Raw genomic sequence first — 23919 nt, 5'->3', positions numbered from 1 at the left:
TCACTCATTGATACACTTCTTAGGACCATCTGTACAGAGTACCATTAAACATCAAAAGCCAGAGATAGTGCCGATGCCTTGAATCCATTTTATTCTTTTCATATGTTGAAGTTTGGGATATTCCTAAGTCACATGCAGACGTGTGTTTTACACACTCCTGCTATCATCCCACAAAGTCACAGTTCATAACATTAAAATAGATGTTCTTTACCTGTCAGAGCTCTGTGATAGATTTCATTTTTTACACACAGATTCAACTGAAGACGTTTCATGGTGACACCAGATCCCAGCAGAGGCAATTATATAAACTGAGCTGGTCTGCTGGTTGACCTACACCCCACCACACATAAGGTGCTTACATATGTTATATACTTTAGGCAGTTTCAGTCCATAAAGTAGTGGGTTAAAGAGAGGCTGGCATGTTAGAAAGTATAATGACAATAAGATATCCAGCGCGCTTGGTAAGCTCATATCCAATCTGCTCTGTAATATTTGAAAACAACAACCAAACGAGAAGTTGAGCAGAGAAGCCAGGTGAGGGGTGCAGGTACTGACGGCTTTCTGTCTGGTCTGCTTGGAACCAGAATAACAGACTTTTAAAATTTTCATGTAAGTGTAAAGAATTAAAAAGAGAGGGATAATGACTGAGATGACAGTATATAGAAGTCCATAAATGTTATTTACTCTGGTATCAAAGCAGGCCAGTTTAACAATAGCATAGTTTCCACAGAACACTTTGTTGAGGATGTTCCCGCACAGCTGTAAGGGCGCGCTCAAAGATATCAAAACAACTATTGCAAAAAGAGGGAATAACCACGCTGCACCAATAAGCATGGCCACCTTTTTCGCTGTCATATGTGTGTTATATTGTAGAGGGTAACAGATCGCAAGATATCGGTCATAAGACATTATGGCTAGGTTTAAATATTCTACACACACATATGAGTACACACAGAAGATCTGCAGGAAACAGAGAGGAGCAGAAACAGTGTGACTGTCAGAGAGAATCTGAACCAAGAGGAATGGAAACAACCCGGTGCTACCAAACAGCTCGTTCACAAACAGACTGCAGAGGAAGATGTACATGGGCTCATGGAGGCTTCTATGCAAACAGATCACCACGATGAGCAGGAGGTTTGAGAGCATTATAAAAACATACAGAGACATGGTAATAATGAAATATAAAGACTTCAAATCCTTAGTGTCAGAGTAGGTGCTTAGTATGAAATACGAAACCTGCGTAGAATTAAACATGATCCTCCTTTTCAGCAGATAAACACGTTACAAAACAAAACAACTGCTGCACTTTGTTACAGATTTCTGAAAGCTAATTTTAAAGTTTGGATTTCTTTAGACTGAGCAACTCAAGCATTTAACACACATTGTACCATTGATAAGCAATTTAAAACAACTTTACCCACATTTACCATGACACCTTAGTGTAGCACTCAGGTAACATTCAGTTGCTGTATTCAGACCGTGAGCCCCCCCAAACTGAGCTCTGTCTCTGCTTCTGCTTCTTTTAACCTTCACAGGGGAGGGCCTCCAGCAGCAGACTCACAATCAGACAACCCATCGCTCAGAAAGCTCAATCTGAATACATTTATTTATTATGTGGACGTCATTATTCAAATTATAAGACAATTCTTCAAGACATTCTGTTTCCATTCTGTCCACTTTTTCTACAAACACATTTTATTACAGTTCATGAAAGGGATATTTCATTTTTTATATTTTTATCTAAAGAATTAAATTAGTTCAAGGTAGTGGGTAGTATTTAAAGGTACAGTGTGTAGTATTTAAAGGTGAAGTGTGTAGAATTAAAAGGTACAGTGGGTAGTATTTAAAGATGCATTGTGTAGTACTTAAAAGGTACAGTGTGTAGTATTTAAAGGTGCAGTGTGTAGTATTTAAAGGTGCAGTGTGTAGTATTAAAAGGTACAGTGGGTAGTATTTAAAGGTGCAGTGTGTAGTATTTAAAGGTGCAGTGTGTAGAATTTAATGGTACAGTGTGTAGTATTTAAAGGTGAAGTATGTAGTATTTAAGGTACAGTGTGTAGTATTTAAAGTTGTAGTTTGTAGTATTTAATGGTACAGTGTGTAGTATTTAAAGTTGTAGTTTGTAGTATTTAATGGTACAGTGTGTAGTATTTAAAGGTGAAGTGTGTAGTATTAAAAGGTGCAGTGTGTAGTATTTAAAGGTGCAGTGTGTAGTACTTAAAAGGTACAGTGTGTAGTATTTAAAGGTGCAGTGTGTAGTATTTAAAGGTGCAGTGTGTAGTATTTAAAGGTGCAGTGTGTAGTATTAAAAGGTACAGTGGGTAGTATTTAAAGATGCAGTGTGTAGTATTTAAAGGTACAGTGTGTAGTATTTAAAGGTGCAGTGTGTAGTATTTCAAGGTGCAGTGTGTAGAATTTAATGGTACAGTGTTTAGTATTTAAAGGTGAAGTATGTAGTATTTAAGGTACAGTGTGTAGTATTTAAAAGGTAAAGTGTGTTGTATTTAAGGTGCAGTGTGTAGTAATTAAAGGTGCAGTGTGTAGTATTTAAAGGTACAGTGTGTAGTATTTAAAGGTGAAGTTTGTAGTATTTAATGGTACAGTGTGTAGTGTATAAAGGTGCAGTGTGTAGTATTTAAAGGTATAGTTTGTAGTATTTAAAGGTGTAGTTTGTAGTATTTAATGGTACAGTGTGTAGTATTTAAAGGTGCAGTGTGTAGTATTTAAAGGTGTAGTTTGTAGTATTTAATGGTACAGTGTGTAGTGTATAAAGGTATAGTGTGTAGTATTTAAATGTGCAGTGTGTAGTATTCAAAGGTACAGTGTGGTATTTAAAGGTGAAGTGTGTAATATTTAAAGGTACAGTGTGTGTTATTTAAAGGTGCAGTGTGTGGTATTTAAAGGTGAAGTGTGTAGTATTTAAAGGTACAGTGTGTGTTATTTAAAGGTGCAGTGTGTGGTATTTAAAGGTGAAGTGTGTAGTATTTAAATGTTCAGTGTGTAGTATTTACAGTTACAGTGCGTATCATTTAAAGGTGCAGTGTGTATTATTTAAAGGTGAAGTGTGTAGTATTTAAATGTGCAGTGTGGAGTATTTAAAGGTACTGCGTGTACTATTTAGAGGTGCAGTGTGTAGTATTTAATGGTACAGTGTGTAGTATTTAAAGGGGCAGTGTGTAGTATATAAAGGTACAGTGTGTACTATTTAAAGGTGCAGTGTGTAGTATTTAATGGTACAGTGTGTGTTGTTTAAAGTAGCAGTGTGTAGTATTTAAAGGTGCATTGTGTAGTATTTAAAGGTAGTGTGTAGTATTTAATGGTACAGTTTGTAGTGTATAAAGGTACAGTGTTTAGTATCTAAAGGTACAGTGTGTAGTATTTAATGGTACAGTGTGTATTTAAAGGTGCAGTGTGTGGTATTTAAAGGTACAGTGTGGTATTTAAAGGTGAAGTGTGTAGCATTTAAAGGTACAGTGTGTGTTATTTAAAGGTGCAGTGTGTGGTATTTAAAGGTACAGTGTGTGTTATTTAAAGGTGCAGTGTGTGGTATTTAAAGGTGAAGTGTGTAGTATTTAAAGGTGCAGTGTGTAGTATTTAAATGTTCAGTGTGTAGTATTTACAGGTACAGTGTGTATCATTTAAAGGTGCAGTGTGTAGTATTTAAAGGTGAAGTGTGTAGTATTTAAATGTACAGTGTGGAGTATTTAAAGGTACTGTGTGTACTATTTAAAGGTGCAGTGTGTAGTATTTAATGGTACAGTGTGTAGTATTTAAAGGGGCAGTGTGTAGTATTTAAAGGTACAGTGTGTAGTATTTAATGGTACAGTCTGTGGTGTTTAAAGGTGCAGTGTGTAGTATTTAAAGGTGCAGTGTGTAGTATTTAAAGGTGCAGTGTGTAGTATTAAAAGGTACAGTGGGTAGTATTTAAAGATGCAGTGTGTAGTATTTAAAGGTACAGTGTGTAGTATTTAAAGGTGCAGTGTGTAGTATTTCAAGGTGCAGTGTGTAGAATTTAATGGTACAGTGTTTAGTATTTAAAGGTGAAGTATGTAGTATTTAAGGTACAGTGTGTAGTATTTAAAAGGTAAAGTGTGTTGTATTTAAGGTGCAGTGTGTAGTAATTAAAGGTGCAGTGTGTAGTATTTAAAGGTACAGTGTGTAGTATTTAAAGGTGAAGTTTGTAGTATTTAATGGTACAGTGTGTAGTGTATAAAGGTGCAGTATGTAGTATTTAAAGGTATAGTTTGTAGTATTTAAAGGTGTAGTTTGTAGTATTTAATGGTACAGTGTGTAGTATTTAAAGGTGCAGTGTGTAGTATTTAAAGGTGTAGTTTGTAGTATTTAATGGTACAGTGTGTAGTGTATAAAGGTATAGTGTGTAGTATTTAAATGTGCAGTGTGTAGTATTCAAAGGTACAGTGTGGTATTTAAAGGTGAAGTGTGTAATATTTAAAGGTACAGTGTGTGTTATTTAAAGGTGCAGTGTGTGGTATTTAAAGGTGAAGTGTGTAGTATTTAAAGGTACAGTGTGTGTTATTTAAAGGTGCAGTGTGTGGTATTTAAAGGTGAAGTGTGTAGTATTTAAATGTTCAGTGTGTAGTATTTACAGTTACAGTGCGTATCATTTAAAGGTGCAGTGTGTATTATTTAAAGGTGAAGTGTGTAGTATTTAAATGTGCAGTGTGGAGTATTTAAAGGTACTGCGTGTACTATTTAGAGGTGCAGTGTGTAGTATTTAATGGTACAGTGTGTAGTATTTAAAGGGGCAGTGTGTAGTATTTAAAGGTGCAGTGTGTAGTATTTAAAGGTGCATTGTGTAGTATTTAAAGGTAGTGTGTAGTATTTAAAGGTACAGTGTGTGGTATTTAAAGGTGCAATGTGTGGTATTAAAAGGTGTAGTGTGTAGTATTTAAAGATGAAGTGTGAGGAGAATTAGTTAAAAATAAATCAAGGAGAGAAGATTTCTCTGGACATTTTGAGGTTTGGGCGTGTTGACCCGTTGACTATTTGTGTTAAGTTAAAAGAATCTCACATAGACTTAAAACTATCAGAACTTGAAGATAACCAATCCCAGTTCAGATCTCCTGTGAGAAGAAACTCATTGGAGGCTAAGGTTGGAAGCTGTGTAGTCAGTGAAGATAAAGTCTCACTACTAGCAGAGGGCGGTCTATAGCAGCCTACGATGGTGAGAAAGTGGCCGTTTAGCAGCTCCAACTTAAGAGTAAGAAATTCAAATTGACTGCTGAGGGAAAGAGATGATGGAACAGTAACATGAAATTTCCATTTGACATATATTGCTATGCCACCACCTTTTTTTCTGGGGCGGTCACAACGGAAAACATTATAACCTTCAATAGCAATATCTTTATCTGTGATGGATTTCTTTAGCCAAGTTTCAGAAAAGACAAGAATGTCTACATCAGTCGATTTAGCCCAGATTTTAGCTAGGTCAAGTTTTGGCAATAGACTTCTAACATTTAGGTGTATAACACCAAGCCCTGATCTAGATTTAAATTCAGTTGGAGTACTCAGACAATTTATATCTGGACTGGGGTTGAGTTCAATATTACCAGACAGTAAAAACAAAAGTAAAGTTAGGACTTTGTTAGACTTCTGTACAGTCTTCAGTTTGGCCATGAGTCTGAGACAGGTACATATAATTTAACAACAACCCAGGTTCAATTAAACAAAAACATGTCATTTTTCAATTTCGCAGAATATTTTATCCCACGAACAAGACCCTGAGATACTTGAACAAAAAGTGTCCGGTGTCAGTGTTTTGGTTAATCAATGTTTAGATTAATCTTACTTTAAACATTGGTGATGAGGAGTGAGGAGGAGGAGGAGGTGTTGCCTCACAGCAAGAAGGCTCCTGGTTTGAATCCCTGGACGGGCAGGTGCCTCTCTGTGTGGAGTTAGTGTGTTCTCCCTGGGTATGTGCATACGTGGGTTCTCTCCGCCCCCCCCTGTGACCCTGAATGTAATAAGTGGTCAAAGGTTGATGGATGGATAGCTAATCCCTGACTCATTTTTGGCCCTAGAAGTATTTTTCAACAAAGGTCCTGGGGTCAATCTTCAGTTTTCTGAGTTACTGTCATCACTTTGAATCCCTCAGCTGTTCCAGACCTGTGGCCAGTCATGTGACTGGTAGGTATTTACTCAACAAGACACAATCTCTGCAGTAAACTCATCTGCACTCTAACACGCTAACATTGTTCTGCTGCTTTAGTTAACCCAAAAGAAGGTGAACACTGGGAGGCACAGACGGTCCCAGCAATCGGAACTAACATTTGAAATGAGAGCTCACAATATAAATGAGCGTGTGTAATGTCTCCATACAACCTGGTCCTGCTGCAGGTCCTCTGCTTATGGTTAATGAGGTAATGGGTCGTGATCAATCATGAGCAATTTTACACATTTTTCTCATTTCAGGCTCGGTGGCTTTTCTGAAACCAGGGTTTTAAAACCCTTGTTTTTCATGATTGTAATGTTTATCTACACGTTAATTCTGTGTGCCAACCTGTTGCTCATTGTTGTTATCTGTAAGAGCAGGAGCTTACATGAACCTATGTATATATTTCCATGCAGTCTGTTTGTTAATGAGCTGTTTGGTAGTATGGGGTTCTTCCCTCTCCTCTTGGTTCAGATTCTCTCTGACAGTCACACTGTTTCTGTTCCTTTGTGTTTCCTGCAGATCTTCTGTGTGTACTCATATGTAACTGTAGAGCTTTTTATTTTAGCCGTCATTTCTTATGACAGATATCTTGCCATCTGTTATCCTCTGCAATATAACTCTCTTATGACATTTAAAAAGGTTGCTGTGCTTATTGCAGTGTCATGGTTAACATCTTTTTTTAATGTTGTTTGCACAGTGTCCTTGAATTCTACTCTGCAGCTGTGTGGGAACATTATTGACAATGTTTACTGTAATAGCTACTCCATAGTTAAACTGGCCTGCTCTGACACCACAATAAATACAATTTACGGCATAGTTTTGCTCATGATCACAGTTATTGCTCCTCTGATTTTGATCTTATATACTTACATGAGGATTCTTAAAGTGTGTTTCTCTGGTTCCAAAGAGACCAGACAAAAAGCTGTCAGTACCTGCACACCTCACCTGGCCTCTCTGCTCAACTTTGCTTTTGGAATTTGCATTGAGTTTATTCAGAGCAGGCTGAATATGAGCGGAGTACCAAGTCTGCTGTCCGTATTTTTATCCGTATACCTTATGACATGTCAGCCGATCCTAAACCCAGTCATGTACGGCCTGAAAATGTCCAAAATATTCAATATATGTTTAAGCCTGTTTTGTTCTAAAGCTCTGATTATCCAACTCAATCGTTGAGATCAAATATTTATGAATACCTTTTAATGAGTCCAGTTTTCTTGATGTCTAAGGGTCACTGTACTGTCATACAAGAAATCAAACATGCACTTGATAACAGCACAAACAGCTGAGCTGGTTTTTGAAGACCAATTGTAAACACTTGTTGAATCCTAGTGTGTCTCATTTAGATGAACTGTGTATGTGTTTAATGTGTTGACAGTTCCATTTGCCCTGAGCCAACCGCTCTGATTTCAACACAGTAAGGTTTTGGTAAAGTGTTCTGCATGTCTAAATGCTATTTGAAGATGTATAAATAAAGTGGATGGATGCACAATGTTTATTTTATTTAAGAGTCCAGTCTAGATCTGCTCTTTCTGTAAAATGTCTTCATGGAAAGTGTCCTGATATAACAGTTGTTATGAACTGGTGCTAGACAAATATTAGACTGACAGGCTGATTGTCTTAGAGGGAAGTTTCCTGATATTGATTCCTCCAAAGCTTGTTTGCTTACACATTTCCTTGTGCAACATAGTGTGACAGTAAAGCTGTTGCATTTTAGAGCTGTAGATGTAAAACATGGCACAAAGCAACCAACTATGAGTCATTTATTTATCATCTTTTGCAGCTGCTAAATCTGTGCAAATGAGACTAAAAGACCTCAGCTGTATATGTCTAATTCACAGAGCACCCACAAAGGGTTAAATGCTCAATAAACTGCTCTGCTGAGCGTATAGTGTCTCTGTATGCCAGTGCTGTTTGCATACATTTAAACGATCCACTGTGCATTTATTTGGATAAAAACAGACCCTTTTCTATGCAAGCAAGGCTTATTGCAAAACATAAATAATATCCTAGTACTAGGGTTTACAAACACCAAGTTATTATACAATACAGTATTTTAGGACAATGAGGGGTTGAACGTTGAGATATGCAGGGCCCTGACAATGTAAAGCCTTAAAGGATTCTGAAAGTAAATGGTAACATTATTGACAATGTTTACTGTAATAACTACTCCATAGTTAAACTGGCCTGCTCTGACACCGGGACACATAATATTTACGGCATAGTCCTTCATGTATTCATAGTACATGTTCCTCAGATTTGGATCTTTTATACTTACATGAGGATTCTTAAAGTGTGTTTCTCTGGTTCCAAACAGACCAGACAGAAAGCTGTCAGAACCTGCACCCCTCACTCTCTGCTCAACTTTGCTTTTGGCCTAAGCCAACAGCTCTGATTTCAACACAGTAAGGTTTTGGTAAAGTGTTCTGCATGTCTAAATGCTATTTGAAGCTGTATAAATGAAGTGGATTGATGCACAATGATTATTTTATTTAAGAGTCCAGTCTAGATCTGCTCTTTCTGTAAAATGTCTTCATGGAAAGTGTCCTGATATAACAGTTGTTATGAACTGGTGCTAGACAAATATTAGACTGACTGGCTGATTGTCTTAGAGGGAAGTCTCCTGATATTGATTCCTCCAAAGCTTGTTTGCTTACACATTTCCTTATGCAACATAGTGTGACAGTAAAGCTGTTGCATTTTAGAGCTGTAGATGTAAAACATGGCACAAAGCAACCAACTATGGGTCATTTATTTATCATCTTTTGCAGCTGCTAAATCTGTGCAAATGAGACTAAAAGACTAAAAATAATACACACTGTCCCTATTAATACTACACACTGTACCTTTTAATACTACACACTGCACCTTTAAATACTACACACTGCACCTTTAAATACCACAAACAGTACCTTCAAATAGTACACACTGTAATTTCAATACTACACACTGTACCTTTAAATACTACATAATGTACTTTTACATACTACACACTGTACCTTTAAATACTACACACTGTACCTTTTAAATACTACACACTACACCTTTAAATAGTACACACTGTACCTTTAAATACTACACACTGCACCTTTAAATACTACACACTGCACCTTTAAATAGTACACACTGTACCTTTAAATACTACTGACTGCACCTTTAAGTACTACACACTGTACTTTTACATACTACACACTGTACCTTTAAGTACTACACACTGTGCCTTTAAATACTACACACTGTCCTTTTAAATACTACACACTGCACCTTTAAAAACTACACACTGTACCTAAAATACTACACACAGTACCTTTTAAATACTACACACTGCAAATTAAAATACTACACACTGTACCTTTTAATACTACACACTGCACCTTTAAATACCACAAACAGTACCTTTAAATAGTACACACTGCAATTTCAATACTACATACTGTACCTTTAAATACTACACACTGTACCTTTGAAATACTACACAGTGCACCTTTAAATAGTACACACTGTACCTTTAAATACTACACACTGCACCTTTAAATACTACACACTATACCTTTAAATACTAAACACTGCACATGTAAATACTAGACAGTGCACCTTTATACAACACACACTATACCTTTATACACTACACACTGCACCTTTAAATACTACACACTGTACATTTTAGGTACCAAACACATTACCTTTAAGTACTACACACTGTACCTGTACATACTACACACTGTACATTTTAAGTACAACAAAGTACATTTAAGTACTACAAACTGTACCTTAAATACTACACACTTCACATTTAAATACTACACACTGCACCTTTAAAAACTACACGCTGTAATTTCAATTCTACACACTGTACCTTTAAATACTACATACTGTACTTTTACATACTACACACTGTACCTTAAATAGTACACACTGTACCTTTAAATACGACACACTGCACCTTTAAACACCACACACTGTACCATTAAATACTACACACTTTACCTTTTAATACGACACACTGCACCTTTAAATACCACACACTGTACCTTTAAATACTACACACTACCTTTAAATACTACACAATGCACCTTTAAATATAACACACTGCACCTCTAAATAATACACACTGTACCTTTAAATACTACACACTTCATCTTTTAAATACCACTGCTGCACCTTTAAATACTAGACAGTGGACCTTTAAATGATACACACTGCACCTTTAAATACTAAACACTGCACCTTTAAATACTACACACTTCACCTTTAAATACTACACACTGTACCTTTAAATACTACACACTGCATCTTTAAATAGTACACACTGTACCTTTAAAAACTACACGCTATCATTTTAATACTACACACAGCACCTTTAAATACTAGACAGTGCACCTTTAAATACTACACACTTTACCTTTAAATACTACACACTGCACCTTTAAAAACTACACACTGTACCTTAAATACTACACACAGTACCTTTTAAATACTTCACATTGCACATTAAAATACTACACACTGTACCTTTTAATACTACACACTGCACCTTTAAAAACTACACACTACACCTTTAAATACCACAAACAGTACCTTTAAATAGTACACACTGTAATTTCAATACTACACAATGTACCTTTAAATACTACATAATGTACTTTTAAGTACTACACGCTATCATTTTAATACTACATACAGCACCTTTAAATACTAGACAGTGCACCTTTTAATACTACACACTGCACCTTTTAAATACTACACACTGCAACTTTTAAATACTACACACTGTACCTTTAAATACTACACACTGAACCTTTAAAAACTACACTTTTCACCTTTAAATAGTACACACTGTACCATTAAATACTGCATACTGCACCTTTGAATGATACACACTGCACCTTTAAATACTAGACAGTGCACCTTTCAATACTAAGAACTGCACCTTTAAATACTACACACTGTACCTTTAAATACTAGACAGTGCACCTTTAAATGATACACACTATATCATTAAAAACTACACACTTCACCATTAAATACTACACTCTGTACCTTTAAATACTACACACTGCACCTTTAATTACTACACACTGCACCTTGAAATACTACAAACTTCATCTTTAAATACTACACACTGCACCTTTAAATACTACACACTGTAACATTAAAAACTACACACTGCACATTTAAATACTACATACTGTACCATTAAATACTGCACACTGCACCTTTAAATACTACACACTGCACATTAAAATACTACACACTGTACCTTTTAATACTACACACTACACCTTTAAATACTACACACTACACCTTTAAATACCACAAACAGTACCTTTAAATAGTACACACTGTAATTTCAATACTACACACTGTACCTTTAAATACTACATAATGTACTTTTAAGTACTACACACTGTACCTTTAAATACTACACACTGTACCTTTAAAATACTACACAGTGCACCTTTAAATAGTATACACTGTACCTTTAAATACTACACACTGCACCTTTAAATACTACACACTGTACCTTTAAATACTACACACTGCACCTGTAAATACTAGACAGTGCACCTTTATAAACTTCACAATGTACCTTTATACACTAGACACTGCACCTTTTAAATACTACACACTGCAACTTTTAAATACTACACACTGCACCTGTAAATACTAGACAGTGCACCTTTATAAACTTATCAATGTACCTTTATACACTAGACACTGCACCTTTAAATACTACACACTGTACATTTTAGGTACCAAACACATTACCTTTAAGTACTACACACTGTACCTTTACATAATACACACTGTACATTTTAAGTACCACACAGTACCTTTAAGTACTACAAACTGTACCTTAAATACTACACACTGCACCTTTAAATACTACACACTGCACCTTTAAAAACTACACGCTATCATTTTAATACTACACACAGCACCTTTAAATACTAGACAGTGCACCTTTAAATACTACACACTTTACCTTTAAATACTACACACTGCATCTTTAAGTACTACACACTGTACTTTTACATACTACACACTGTACCTTTAAGTACTACACACTGTGCCTTTAAATACTACACACTGACCTTTTAATTACTACACACTGCACCTTTAAAAACTACACACTGTACCTTAAATACTACACACAGTACCTTTTAAATACTTCACATTGCACATTACAATACTACACACTGTACCTTTTAATACTACACACTGCACCTTTAAATACTACACACTACACCTTTAAATACCACAAACAGTACCTTTAAATAGTACACACTGTACCTTTACATAATACACACTGTACATTTTAAGTACCACACTGTACCTCAAGTACTACACACTGTACCTTTTAAATACTACACACTTCACATTTAAATACTACACACTGCACCTTTAAAAACTACACGCTGTAATTTCAATTCTACACACTGTACCTTTAAATACTACATACTGTACTTTTACATACTACAAACTGTACCTTAAATAGAACACACTGTACCTTTTAATACGACACACTGCACCTTTAAATACCACACACTGTACCTTTAAATACTACACACTACCTTTCAATACTACACAATGCACCTTTAAATACTTCACACTGCACCTCTAAATACTACACTCTGTACCTTTAAATACTACGCACTTCATCTTTTAAATACCACTGCTGCACCTTTAAATACTTCACATTGTATCCTTAAATGCTAAAATGCACCTTTAAATACTAGACAGTGCACCTTTAAATGATACACACTGCACCTTTAAATACTACACACTTCACCTTTAAATACTACACACTTCACCTTTAAATACTACACACTGTACCCTTAAATACTACACACTGCATATTTAAATAATACACACTGTACCTTTAAAAACTACACGCTATCATTTTAATACTACATACAGCACCTTTAAATACTAGACAGTGCACGTTTAAATACTACACACTTTACCATTACATGATACAAACTACACCTTTAATTGCTACACACTTCACCTTTTAATACTACACACTGCACCTTTTAAATACTACACACTGCAACTTTTAAATACTACACACTGTACCTTTAATTACTACACACTGAACCTTTAAAAACTAAACTTTTCACCTTTAAATAGTACACACTGTACCATTAAATACTGCATACTGCACCTTTGAATGATACACACTGCACCTTTAAATACTAGACAGTGCACCTTTCAATACTACAAACTGCACCTTTAAATACTACACACTGTACCTTTAAATACTAGACAGTGCACCTTTAAATGATACACACTATATCATTAAAAACTACACACTTCACCATTAAATACTACACTCTGTACCATTAAATACTACACACTGCACCTTTAATTACTACACACTGCACCTTTAAATACTACAAACTTCATCTTTAAATACTACACACTGCACCTTTAAATACTACACACTGTAACATTAAAAACTACACACTGCACATTTAAATACTACATACTGTACCATTAAAAACTGCACACTGCACCTTTAAATACTACACACTGCACATTAAAATACTACACACTGTACCTTTTAATACTACACACTGCACCTTTAAATACTACACACTACACAATTAAATACCACAAACAGTACCTTTAAATAGTACACACTGTAATTTCAATACTACACACTGTACCTTTAAATACTAGATAATGTACTTTTGAGTACTACACACTGTACCTTTAAATACTACACACTGTACCTTTAAAATACTACACAGTGCACCTTTAAATAGTATACACTGTACCTTTAAATACTACACACTGCACCTTTAAATACTACACACTGTACCTTTAAATACTACACACTGCACCTGTAAATACTAGACAGTGCACCTTTATAAACTTATCAATGTACCTTCATACACTAGACACTGCACCTTTAAATACTACACACTGTACATTTTAGGTACCAAACACATTACCTTTAAGTACTACACACTGTACCTTTACATACTACACACTGTACATTTTAAGTACCACACAGTACCTTTAAGTACTACAAACTGTACCTTAAATACTACACACTGCACCTTTAAAAATTACACACTGTACCTCAAGTACTACACACTGTACCTTTTAAATACTACACACTTCACATTTAAATACTACACACTGCACCTTTAAAAACTACACGCTGTAATTTCAATTCTACACACTGTACCTTTAAATACTACATACTGTACTTTTACATACTACAAACTGTACCTTAAATAGTACACACTGTACATTTTAATACGACACACTGCACCTTTAAATACCACACACTGTACCTTTAAATACTACACAATGCACCTTTAAATACTACACACTGCACCTCTAAATACTACAGTCTGTACCTTTAAATACTACACACTTCATCTTTTAAATACCACTGCTGCACCTTTAAATACTTCACATTGTATCCTTAAATGCTAAAAGGCACCTTTAAATACTAGACAGTGCACCTTTAAATGATACACAGTGATCCTTTAAATACTACACACTTCACCTTTAAATACTACACACTTCACCTTTAAATACTACACACTGTACCCTTAAATACTACACACTGCATATTTAAATAATACACACTGTACTTTTAAAAACTACACGCTATCATTTTAATACTACATACAGCACCTTTAAATACTAGACAGTGCACCTCTAAATACTACACACTTTACCATTACATGATACAAACTACACCTTTAATTGCTACACACTTCACCTTTTAATACTACACACTGCACCTTTTAAATACTACACACTGCAACTTTTAAATACTACACATTGTACCTTTAAATACTACACACTGAACCTTTAAAAACTACACTTTTCACCTTTAAATAGTACACACTGTACCATTAAATACTGCATACTGCACCTTTGAATGATACACACTGCACCTTTAAATACTACACACTGCACATTAAAATACTACATACTGTACCTTTTAATACTACACACTGCACCTTTAAATACTACACACTACACCATTAAATACCACAAACAGTACCTTTAAATAGTACACACTGTAATTTCAATACTACACACTGTACCTTTAAATACTACATAATGTACTTTTGAGTACTACACACTGTACCTTTAAATACTACACACTGTACCTTTAAAATACTACACAGTGCACCTTTAAATAGTATACACTGTACCTTTAAATACTACACACTGCACCTTTAAATACTACACACTGTACCTTTAAATACTACACACTGCACCTGTAAATACTAGACAGTGCACCTTTATAAACTTATCAATGTACCTTTATACACTAGACACTGCACCTTTAAATACTACACACTGTACATTTTAGGTACCAAACACATTACCTTTAAGTACTACACACTGTACCTTTACATACTACACACTGTACATTTTAAGTACCACACAGTACCTTTAAGTACTACAAACTGTACCTTAAATACTACACACTGCACCTTTAAAAATTACACACTGTACCTCAAGTACTACACACTGTACCTTTTAAATACTACACACTTCACATTTAAATACTACACACTGCACCTTTAAAAACTACACGCTGTAATTTCAATTCTACACACTGTACCTTTAAATACTACATACTGTACTTTTACATACTACAAACTGTACCTTAAATAGTACACACTGTACCTTTTAATACGACACACTGCACCTTTAAATACCACACACTGTACCTTTAAATACTACACAATGCACCTTTAAATACTACACACTGCACCTCTAAATACTACAGTCTGTACCTTTAAATACTACACACTTCATCTATTAAATACCACTGCTGCACCTTTAAATACTTCACATTGTATCCTTAAATGCTAAAAGGCACCTTTAAATACTAGACAGTGCACCTTTAAATGATACACAGTGATCCTTTAAATACTACACACTTCACCTTTAAATACTACACACTTCACCTTTAAATACTACACACTGTACCCTTAAATACTACACACTGCATATTTAAATAATACACACTGTACTTTTAAAAACTACACGCTATCATTTTAATACTACATACAGCACCTTTAAATACTAGACAGTGCACGTCTAAATACTACACACTTTACCATTACATGATACAAACTACACCTTTAATTGCTACACACTTCACCTTTTAATACTACACACTGCACCTTTTAAATACTACACACTGCAACTTTTAAATACTACACACTGTACCTTTAAATACTACACACTGAACCTTTAAAAACTACACTTTTCACCTTTAAATAGTACACACTGTACCATTAAATATTGCATACTGCACCTTTGAATGATACACACTGCACCTTTAAATACTAGACAGTGCACCTTTCAATACTACAAACCGCACCTTTAAATACTACACACTGTACCTTTAAATACTAGACAGTGCACCTTTAAATGATACACACTATATCATTAAAAACTACACACTTCACAATTAAATACTACACTCTGTACCTTTAAATACTACACACTGCACCTTTAATTACTACACACTGCACCTTTAAATACTACAAACTTCATCTTTAAATACTATACACTGCACCTTTAAATACTACACACTGTAACATTAAAAACTACACACTGCACATTTAAATACTACATACTGTACCATTAAATACTGCACACTGCACCTTTAAATGATACACACTGCACCTTTAAATACTACACACCTCACCATTAAATACTACACTCTGTACCTTTAAATACTACACACTGCACCTTTAAAAACTACACTTTTCACCTTTAAATAGTACACACTGTACCATTAAATACTGCAAACTGCACCTTTGAATGATACACACTGCACCTTTAAATACTAGACAGTGCACCTTTCAATACTACACACTGCACCTTTAAATACTACACACTGTACCTTTAAATACTAGACAGTGCACCTTTAAATGATACACACTGTACCATTAAAAACTACACACTTCACCATTAAATACTACACTCTGTACCTTTAAATACTACACACTGCACCTTTAATTACTACACACTGCACCTTTAAATACTACAAACTTCATCTTTAAATACTACACACTGCACCTCTAAGCACCACACACTGTACCATTAAATACCACACACTGTTCCTTTAATTACTACAATCTTCACCTTTAAATACTACACACTGTTCCATTAAATACTGCGCACTGCACCTTTAAATTATACACATTGCACCTTTAAATACAACACGCTATCATTTTAATACTACACACAGCACCTTTAAATACTAGACAGTGCACCTTTGAATGATACACACTGCACCTTAAATACTACACATTGTACCATTACATACTACAAACTACACCTTTAATTGCTACACACTTCACCTTTTAATACTACACACTGCACCTTTTAAATACTACACACTGTACCTTTAAATACTACACACTGTACCTGTAATACGACACACTGTACCTTTTAAATACTACACACTGCACCTTTAAATACGACACACTGTACCATTAAATACTACACATTGCACCTTTAAATAGTACACACTGTATCTTTAAATACTACACACTGCACCTTTAAATACTACACACTGTAACATTAAAAACTACACACTGCACATTTAAATGATAAACACTGCACCTTTAAATACTACACACCTCACCATCAAATACTACACTCTGTACATTGAAATACTACACACTGCACCTTTAAATACCGCACACAGTACCTTTAAATACTACACACTGCACCTTTAAACACCACACACTGCACCTTTAATTACAACACACTGCACCTTTAAATACCACACACAATGTACCTTTAAATACTACACACTGTACCTTTAAACACCACACACTGTACCATTAAATACTACACACTACCTTTTAATACCACACACTGCACCTTTAAATACCACACACTGCACCTTTAAATACTACACACTGCACCTTTAAATACTACACACTGTACCTTTAAATACTAGACAGTGCACCTTTAAATGATACACACTGTACCATTAAAAACTACACACTTCACCATTAAATACTACACACTTCATCTTTAAATACTACACACTGCACCTTTAAACACCACACACTGTACCATTAAATACTTCACACCTTACCTTTTAATTACTACACACTGCACCTTTAAATACCACACTTTTCACCTTTAAATAGTACACACTGTACCATTAAATACTGCATACTGCACCTTTCAATACTACACACTGCACCTTTAAATACTACACACTGTACCTTTAAATACCAGACAGTGCACCTTCAAATGATACACACTGTACCATTAAAAACTACACACTTCACCATTAAATACTACACTCTGTACCTTTAAATACTACACACTGCACCTTTAATTAATACACACTGCACCTTTAAATACCACACTTTTCACCTTTAAATAGTACACACTGTACCATTAAATACTGCATACTGCACCTTTCAATACTACACACTGCACCTTTAAATACTACACACTGTACCTTTAAATACCAGACAGTGCACCTTCAAATGATACACACTGTAACATTAAATACCACACACTGTACCTTTAATTACTACAATCTTCACCTTTAAATACTACACACTGTTCCATTAAATACTGCGCACTGCACCTTTAAATGATACACACTGCACCTTTAAATATGACACGCTATCATTTTAATACTACACACAGCACCTTTAAATACTAGACAGTGCACCTTTAAATACTAGACAGTGCACCTTTAAATACTACACATTGTACCATTACATACTACAAACTACACCTTTAATTGCTAAACACTTCACCTTTTAATACTACACACTGCACCTTTTAAATACTACACAATGCAACTTTTAAATACTACACACTGTACCTTTAAATACTACACACTGCACCTTTAAATACTACACACTGTACCTGTAATACTACACACTGTACCTTTTAAATACTACACACTGCACCTTTAAATACTACAAACTTCATCTTTAAATACTACAGACTGCACCTCTAAGCACCACACACTGTACCATTAAATACCACACACTGTACCTTTAATTACTACAATCTTCACCTTTAAATACTACACACTGTTCCATTAAATACTGCGCACTGCACCTTTAAATGATACACACTGCACCTTTAAATACGACACGCTATCATTTTAATACTAGACAGTGCACCTTTAAATGATACACACTGCACCTTTAAATACTACACACATCACCATCAAATACTACACTCTGTACATTGAAATACTACACACTGCACCTTTAAATACCGCACACAGTACCTTTAAATACTACACACTGCACCTTTAAACACCACACACTGCACCTTTAATTACTACACACTGCACCTTTAAATACCACACACAATGTACCTTTAAATACTACACACTGTACCTTTAAACACCACACACTGTACCATTAAATACTACACACTACCTTTTAATACCACACACTGCACCTTTAAATACCACACACTGCACCTTTAAATACTACACACTGCACCTTTAAATACTACACACTGTACCTTTAAATACTAGACAGTGCACCTTTAAATGATACACACTGTACCATTAAAAACTACACACTTCACCATTAAATACTACACACTTCATCTTTAAATACTACACACTGCACCTTTAAACACCACACACTGTACCATTAAATACTTCACACTTTACCTTTTAATTACTACACACTGCACCTTTAAATACCACACACAGTACCTTTAAATACTACACACTGAACCTTTAAAAACTACACTTTTCACCTTTAAATAGTACACACTGTACCATTAAATACTGCATACTGCACCTTTGAATGATACACACTGCACCTTTAAATACTAGACAGTGCACCTTTCAATACTACACACTGCACCTTTAAATACTACACACTGTACCTTTAAATACCAGACAGTGCACCTTTAAATGATACACACTGTACCATTAAACACCACACGTTTCACCTTTAAATAGTACACACTGTACCATTTAATACTACACACTGCACCTTTAATTAATACACACTGCACCTTTAAATACTACAAACTTCATCTTTAAATACTACAGACTGCACCTCTAAGCACCACACACTGTAACATTAAATACCACACACTGCACCTTTAATTACTACAATCTTCACCTTTAAATACTACACACTGTTCGATTAAATACTGCGCACTGCACCTTTAAATGATACACACTGCACCTTTAAATATGACATGCTATCATTTTAATACTACACACAGCACCTTTAAGTACTAGACAGTGCACCTTTAAATACTAGACAGTGCACCTTTAAATACTACACATTGTACCATTACATACTACAAACTACACCTTTAATTGCTAAACACTTCACCTTTTAATACTACACACTGCACCTTTTAAATACTACACAATGCAACTTTTAAATACTACACACTGTACCTTTAAATACTACACACTGCACCTTTAAATACTACACACTGTACCTGTAATACTACACACTGTACCTTTTAAATACTACACACTGCACCTTTAAATACTACAAACTTCATCTTTAAATACTACAGACTGCACCTCTAAGCACCACACACTGTACCATTAAATACCACACACTGTACCTTTAATTACTACAATCTTCACCTTTAAATACTACACACTGTTCCATTAAATACTGCGCACTGCACCTTTAAATGATACACACTGCACCTTTAAATACGACACGCTATCATTTTAATACTAGACAGTGCACCTTTAAATACTAGACAGTGCACCTTTAAATACTAGACAGTGCACCTTTAAATACTACATATTGTACCATTACATACTACAAACTACACCTTTAATTGCTAAACACTTCACCTTTTAATACTACACACTGCACCTTTTAAATACTACACACTGTACCTTTAAATACTACACACTGCACCTTTAAATACTACACACTGTACCTGTAATACTACACACTGTACCTTTTAAATACTACACACTGCACCTTTAAATACTACACACTGTACAATTAAATACTGCACACTGCCCCTTTGAATGATACACACTGCATCTTAAAAAACTAGACACTGCACCTTTAAACACCACACGTTTCACCTTTAAATAGTACACACTGTACCATTTAATACTGCATACTGCACCTTTGAATGATACACACTGCACCTTTAAATACTAGACAGTGCACCTTTCAATACTACACACTGCACCTTTAAATACTACACACTGTACCTTTAAATACTAGACAGTGCACCTTTAAATGATACACACTGTACCATTAAAAACTACAAACTGCACATTTAAATACTACATACTGTACCATTAAATACTGCACACTGCACCTTTAAATGATACACACTGCACCTTTAAATACTACACACCTCACCATTAAATACTACACTCTGTACATTTAAATACTACACACGGCACCTTTAATTACTACACACTGCACCTTTAATTACTACACACTGCACCTTTAAACACCACACGTTTCACCTTTAAATAGTACACACTGTACCATTTAATACTGCATACTGCACCTTTGAATGATACACACTGCATCTTAAAAAACTAGACACTGCACCTTTAAACACCACACGTTTCACCTTTAAATAGTACACACTGTACCATTTAATACTGCATACTGCACCTTTGAATGATACACACTGCACCTTTAAATACTAGACGGTGCACCTTTCAATACTACACACTGCACCTTTAAATACTACACACTGCACCTTTAAATACTACACACTGTACAATTAAATACTGCACACTGCCACTTTGAATGATACACACTGCATCTTAAAAAACTAGACACTGCACCTTTAAACACCACACGTTTCACCTTTAAATAGTACACACTGTACCATTTAATACTGCATACTGCACCTTTGAATGATACACACTGCACCTTTAAATACTAGACAGTGCACCTTTCAATACTACACACTGCACCTTTAAATACTACACACTGTACCTTTAAATACTAGACAGTGCACCTTTAAATGATACACACTGTACCATTAAAAACTACAAACTGCACATTTAAATACTACATACTGTACCATTAAATACTGCACACTGCACCTTTAAATGATACACACTGCACCTTTAAATACTACACACCTCACCATTAAATACTACACTCTGTACATTTAAATACTACACACGGCACCTTTAATAACTACACACTGCACCTTTAATTACTACACACTGCACCTTTAAGTACCACACACAGTACCTTAAAATACTACACACTGCACCTTTAAACACCACACACTGTACCATTAAATACTACACACTACCTTTTAATACCACACATTGAACCTTTAAATACCACACACTGCACCTTTAAATACTAGACAGTGCACCTTTCAATACTACACACTGCACCTCTAAATACTAGACACTGTACCTTTAAATACTTCACACTTTACCTTTTAATACCACACACTACACCTTTAAATAACACACACTGTACCATTAAATACTTCACACTTTACCTTTTAATACCACACACTACACCTTTAAATACCACACACTGTACCTTTAAAAACTACACACTTCACCAGTAAATACTACACTCTGTACCTTTAAATACTACACACTGCACCTTTAATTACTACAAACTGCACCTTTAAATACTACAAACTTCATCTTTAAATACTACACACTGCACCTTTAAATACTACACACTGTAACATTAAAAACTACACACTGCACATTTAAATACTATATACTGTACCATTAAATACTGCACACTGCACCTTTAAATGATAAACACTGCACCTTTAAATACTACACACCTCACCATTAAATACTACACTCCGTACCTTTAAATACTACACACTGTACCTTCAAACACCACACACTGTACCATTAAATACTACACACTACCTTTTAATACCACACACTGTACCATTAAATACTACACACTACCTTTTAATACCACACACTGCACCTTTAAATACCACAAACTGCACCTTTAAATACTAGACAGTGTACCTTTAAATACTAGACAGTGCACCTTTGAATGATACACACTGTACCATTAAAAACTACACACTTCACCATTAAATACTACACTCTGTACCATTAAATACTTCACACTTTACCTTTTAATTACTACACACTGCCCCTTTAAACAACACACTTTTCACCTTTAAATAGTACACACTGTACCATTAAATACTTCACACTTTACCTTTTAATTACTACACACTGCACCTTTAAATACCACACACAGTACCTTTAATACTACACACTGCACCTTTAAACACCACACTTTTCACCTTTAAATAGTACACACTGTACCATTAAATACTGCATACTGCACCTTTGAATGATACACACTGCACCTTTAAATACTAGACAGTGCACCTTTCAATACTACACACTGCACCTTTAAATACTACACACTGTACCTTTAAATACTAGACAGTGCACCTTTAAATGAAACACACTGTACCATTAAAAACTACACACTTCACCATTAAATACTGCACACTGCACCTTTAAATGATACACACTGCACCTTGAAATACTACACACCTCACCATTAAATACTACACTCTGTACCTTTAAATACTACACACGGCACCTTTAATTACTACACACTGCACCTTTAATTACTACACACTGCACCTTTAAACACCACACGTTTCACCTTTAAATAGTACACACTGTACCATTTAATACTGCATACTGCACCTTTGAATGATACACACTGCACCTTTAAATACTAGACAGTGCACCTTTCAAT

At 35.0% G+C, this 23919-nt stretch overlaps 2 protein-coding genes across 2 annotated transcripts; one reads left to right on the top strand and one right to left on the bottom strand.

The window, feature by feature from the left end:
• Positions 1–330: 330 nt before the first annotated feature.
• Positions 331–1254, bottom strand: LOC117815035 (olfactory receptor 11A1-like). The gene has a single exon (XM_034686665.1). The coding sequence runs from the start codon at positions 1252–1254 to the stop codon at positions 331–333; it is 924 nt and encodes a 307-aa protein (XP_034542556.1).
• A 5073-nt stretch (positions 1255–6327) lies between these two features.
• Positions 6328–7348, top strand: LOC117813902 (olfactory receptor 11A1-like). Its single transcript, XM_034684962.1, has 2 exons — positions 6328–6380; positions 6433–7348. Exons 1-2 carry the CDS (start codon positions 6328–6330, stop codon positions 7346–7348), a joined length of 969 nt encoding a protein of 322 aa, XP_034540853.1.
• The last annotated feature ends 16571 nt before the right edge of the window (positions 7349–23919 follow it).

This window comes from Notolabrus celidotus, chromosome 6 (assembly GCF_009762535.1).
Source record: "Notolabrus celidotus isolate fNotCel1 chromosome 6, fNotCel1.pri, whole genome shotgun sequence".
Lineage (NCBI taxonomy): Eukaryota > Metazoa > Chordata > Actinopteri > Labriformes > Labridae > Notolabrus > Notolabrus celidotus.
The sequence above is the reverse complement of the archived record's forward strand: the minus strand, read 5'-3'. Positions and strand labels throughout refer to the sequence as shown.

Bases quoted from the DNA above. Each gene is read 5' to 3' on its own strand.
- LOC117815035 (XM_034686665.1), bottom strand. From the start codon at position 1,254: ATGTTTAATTCTACGCAGGTTTCGTATTTCATACTAAGCACCTACTCT.
- LOC117813902 (XM_034684962.1), top strand. From the start codon at position 6,328: ATGTCTCCATACAACCTGGTCCTGCTGCAGGTCCTCTGCTTATGGTTA. The intron at 6,381-6,432 runs GTAATGGGTCGT...TTCTCATTTCAG, and splicing joins CTCTGCTTATGGTTAATGAG to GCTCGGTGGCTTTTCTGAAA.